The sequence below is a fragment of the Gossypium hirsutum genome, chromosome A13 (genome assembly GCF_007990345.1).
Source record: "Gossypium hirsutum isolate 1008001.06 chromosome A13, Gossypium_hirsutum_v2.1, whole genome shotgun sequence".
In the NCBI taxonomy this organism is placed as follows: Eukaryota; Viridiplantae; Streptophyta; class Magnoliopsida; order Malvales; family Malvaceae; genus Gossypium; species Gossypium hirsutum.
In genome coordinates, this window is record NC_053436.1 from 22,202,761 (window position 1) to 22,207,546 (window position 4,786).

At 31.3% G+C, this 4,786-nt stretch overlaps 1 protein-coding gene across 1 annotated transcript; it reads right to left on the bottom strand.

Moving 5' to 3' along the window:
- Window positions 1–1,155: 1,155 nt before the first annotated feature.
- Window positions 1,156–2,925, bottom strand: LOC107893671 (expansin-A10). The gene is made up of 3 exons (XM_016818728.2): window positions 2,336–2,925; window positions 1,933–2,245; window positions 1,156–1,812 (listed from the first exon to the last, which is right to left on the bottom strand). The coding sequence occupies exons 1-3, from the start codon at window positions 2,460–2,462 to the stop codon at window positions 1,506–1,508; spliced, it is 747 nt and encodes a 248-aa protein (XP_016674217.1). The 5' UTR covers window positions 2,463–2,925; the 3' UTR covers window positions 1,156–1,505.
- Window positions 2,926–4,786: the final 1,861 nt, after the last annotated feature.

Genomic DNA, 4,786 nt, shown 5'->3' on the forward strand with positions numbered 1-4,786 from the left:
ATGTATTTGGAAATCATAGAATAATGGTAAGAAATTATAATTATTAGAATATTAATTGCACTCTCTTATAATTATAAGGAATTGTAATTCTCTAATAAATGTTTTTAGTTGAAAATAAATGTAATTATAATTTATGTCTAATTATCTTATGTAATTTCTCTAATTCTCAACTCCCCTCTTAAGAAGTGGAGCAAATAATGACAATACTTCAATTAACCTTAGTTAAATGAGATTCATTAATTCAATAGTTGTCTTAACATATCACAGGTGTAATAACAAATAATTACACTGAAATTTAATTATAAATTTATTACTAAACACATTTTCTATGGAGGGATAAGTTTTGAATTTAAATTTAACTGTAAGTCAAAAAATGATATAATTTTTTCATTTTCCATCCCGATAGGGAGTGATTACACACACGAGGCTTGGTGGCTTTTCAGCTTCAAACGTAGATTTCTACGTGACAGGATTTAATGCATGTCACTTTCCCTAGTAAATGCCAAGAAAATGGCATGGTGTAACAGAATTTAACTAGGCAGTAGATGAGACAAAGATTTTAAACATTGTCATTTGAATTAACTGGTTTTCTTTTAGACATGTCTCCCCGATTAGATTTTTTCCCCTCAGCTTTGATATTTTACCTATTTTAACAACCTTGTGTGATTGTAATAAAAGAATATGAAAAGGTAAAGAAAACAAAAAAACAAAAAAAAAAGAAAGTTTTATGTGCTTTCATTGGGTGCAATTCCACAAGTCAATGAATTATTTGCTCAACTGTCATACCAATAATTTTATGAAACAATAAAGTTAAAATAAGGTTGAGAATTTAGGGTTTTTTTTTTCAGAAATTCAACCCGATTTGATTCAAGATATAGTAAAATTCAGTCTGAATTGAAATGCCTCCAGATTGCAAATTGTTTGCTGAGCCCTCCCAAGTCCCTACTAGCTCTCCATATTGGTTTATAGCTTAGGCTAAAGTGCCTGAGCTGAAATTGGACACTTAGGTGACCCAATTGACATATTTTGCAGGTCCCAAAGTCCCAACTGCTGTTGACAATTTGGTCTAAACTATGTTAAAATGGAAACAATCCAAAGCCCAAATGTTGTGTAGGTTAATTAATATTTATATCTAATGTAATAAACATGGGATTATAAATCAGAAATTCAGTTTTTCATTACTAGAGGAAATTGCAAATTTACAATTTACTCATCATACAAATGAAAGCCAAATAACACTTTTCAGCCAAAGCAGCTTACAAGAAATGCAAATACAAGCCAAAACAAAATGCAATGGTGGCGGGTGGTAAAAGTCCACCTCTGCCCTTACAAATACTTTGTTGAAAAACTGATGAAGGGGCTATTTTCAAAATAAACCCTTCACATTAATATACTATAATCTACTAGCTAGATATACTAAAAAGTCAAGCTAGTTAATTGGTATATATGGTATTTAATTGATAAGGCTAAGATAGTAAAGATGGGTGTTTTCTTCGTTCTTTTCTCTAGCGGAATTGGCCGCCAGTGAAGGTCTGCCCAAAAGACCAGCCAGCTGGGGCAACATTGTAGGAGACCACGGTACGGCCATCACTTGTTGTGACCTTAAATGACAGGCTTTGCCCGTTGAGGTAGTTGTTGCTTTGCCAGTTCTGGCCCCAATTCCTGGACATGGGTTGCCAACCAGTCCTGGAACCCTTGATGGCCGCCGCATGTACGTCACCAGCACCGCCGACGTTGCTGATGAGGACTAGGTTGAAGTAGGAGTGGCCGTTGATTGTGAACCTTATCCCTCCCTTTCTCCTGCATGGTACCCTGCAGTACCAAATAGTCAGTTACTGCCTGTTAAAAAACATGCTCACTGTTGACCTTTATTATTATTATTATTATTATTATTATTATTATTATTATTATTATTACTTCAAATGAAGTTACCTTCTGTAAGAAACAGGCACAATTCCAGCTTTGTACTGAGCAATGTGTTGGAAGACAGGCTGAGAAAGGTCAAAGTGTTGCAGGGGAGGGTTGCACCACCCACCAGCATTGTTTGGAAGAGCATTGTTCGGAGGGCAGAAATTGGTGGCAGTGACCACAATGGAACCAGGCAGGCACCACTTGCCATCATTCGCACACTTAATCTCATAGCAAGACCCACAGCTAAGCCCATTGTTGAACAGAGCTGTGCTCAAAGCTGCGGTGTTTGTCCCATATCCCTGGCTATACAGGTTCCCATAACCACAAGCACCACCTGCAAAATCAAAACTTAAAGAGTTTAGTCCATTAAGCCAACCATTGTACCCCAAAAGTTGGCTCAATTTGGGGGGGCAGGCATACATACCCATTGTGCCTGAAGCATCACTCCCACCATAGAAAGTAGCATGAGCATTAGTCCATCCACCACCATATCCATGAACGGCTGAGACCATTGAAAGTAAACCCAACAAGAGAATCCCAGCAAAAGCCATTTTTGTCTGCACACAAGTAGTGAACTTTGAGAGAAAATGTGAGGCAGTTGAGTGAAGGAAATAGAGAGGGGGGAAGGGGGTTTTATAGAATTTAAGGCCACAGTTAACTTACAACTAAATTTAACTACCACTTTTCAGCTATTGGGGACCAATAATGCAAAAGCCAACCTTTTTTTAAGAAAAAGAAAATAAAAGGGTCCAAAAAGGTAGAATATTAAGATACTGAAAAATAATTAATAAAACGCCATCCAAGTTTTTTCAATTGCTTAATCTCGGACATACGTATGTCCTTAATCATACAGTATGTTCATTATATTTTAATAGTCATTTATTCAATAATGAATATACATATTTTTTTAACTTTGTTAAATTGACCCAAGAAAAAAATAGTACAATTTCAGCAGAACAACAAAAAAAAAAAAAGAAAGCAACGGCACATGCAATGCAAGGTTAGAAAGGGTGTGTTTCCTATGCTTGAAAATTGAAACCGCGTGGTTTTGTAGTTTTCTAAATGGGAAATTGCCCTTAAATATGGTGAATATGTCCCTGTCTATTGGAAGGACTAGCAAAATAGTTTTTTTTTTTTTACTTTTACCGTTTAAAATGCTTTAATTTCTTATTGTGTTTCCATTTTGTAACAGTGGGTAAATTTTTTTCCCTAATTTTACAGTATGAATGATTTTCTTATTAGCTGGTCCAAAGCACATGGTTCATTTGTAAAACATCAATTTTCAAAAAGGGACAAAAGAAAAAATAAATGTTTTGTTTTATTTTTCTTAAAAACATTAAATGAGCTTCTTCTTTTTTATGGCACTGGCCACTGTCTGCGGTCGCTAAATAGGACTTAAACTAGGGTGGAAGAATTTAATACCCAAATCTTTCTTTGGCTACAACTATTTAATTCGATTTATTGACTTCCTATTCTCTTTTTCTTTTCTTTCAATTTTTAATATTTTCTATATTCGATTTATAGTTAAAAGAAGAGTTCGTAGTTGTCCCTTCTAATAATAGTATATATCTGTAAAGCACATACGCAAATAACGAAATTGACGTACACTTTGATTCTTTTTATTTTATTTTTTATATTTCTTAAAGGACCCTTAAACATTGATTAATTATACTCAACGAGTAAAATTAGAAGTATTCATGAGTTGAGTTTTGGTCTTGTTTCAAAGAAAATTTAGATTTACACTTAACTCGATACACCCAAATAGTTTGTTTTATGGTTAAAATACAATAAGAATAAATTGAATTATAAAAATATATAACTGATAATATAAAATTATGTTTATATTATTTTTATCATTTTAAAATAGTGAAACAGATTGGATTGGACCAACTCATGGTTAAAAATCTAAGCCCAAGCTCTAACTAAATCAAACCGAGCCAATTGGATCGGGCAGACTAGTTGACCCATAAACACCTCTAATTGAGATATTACGTATCTAAATTCATTTAAACTCATAATTCTGAAACTTCAAATATCAACTGAATTTGTACTCAGTAGACTCCTTTTTCTCTTCAAATAACATATTTTAGCAAATAGTTTGATAATTTATTATACAAAAATGCTAATAATCGTCTATAGGTAAGATTGATAAATATGTTTTTAACACATTTTTTTAATTAATACCAACATAGAATAAATTCATATTATATTATTGTTAAAATAATTGCATGAGGCTATTTAAAGATCTATGTATATAATTGTACATGATAAATTTTAAATCTAAATACACAAAATTTAAGGTTTTTGCTTTTGCTAACTTTGTCAAGATCTTATTCAAGTATAATTTTTTAAAATTGAATACAATAAATAATGTGAAAATGATTGAAGGTAATTTAGAATTTATGGCAAATAAACATCCTATAAAAAGAGTATAAATTTTAGAATTATATATATATTTTAATTTTAAAAATTATTTTAATTTTTTTTGTAATTTTTGTTAAAAGAGAAATCAATTTGTTCTTTTTCAAAACTATCAGGGACGAAAATGGTATTTACAACATTCTGTTATTTAAATTACTTGAATTGTAAAATTCAACTCGAAATTCAAATTGCTTATTCGATGGCTCGAAAAAATCGAATAACTAAAAATTTAATTTTTTTTTATTTTTTCGAAATGAATCGAGTTTTACTCACTCCTACTCCCAATACAATTTTTAGTTTTACTTCTGTAATAAAAGTTAATTTAATGTTTGATTTTTTAAAAAAGAAATTTATAAATATAAATTACAAATAATACATATATAAAAAATTAGAATTAGAATGAATTTAAAAAAAAATCAAAATCAAAATATATGAAAAGAAATTTAAACAAAAC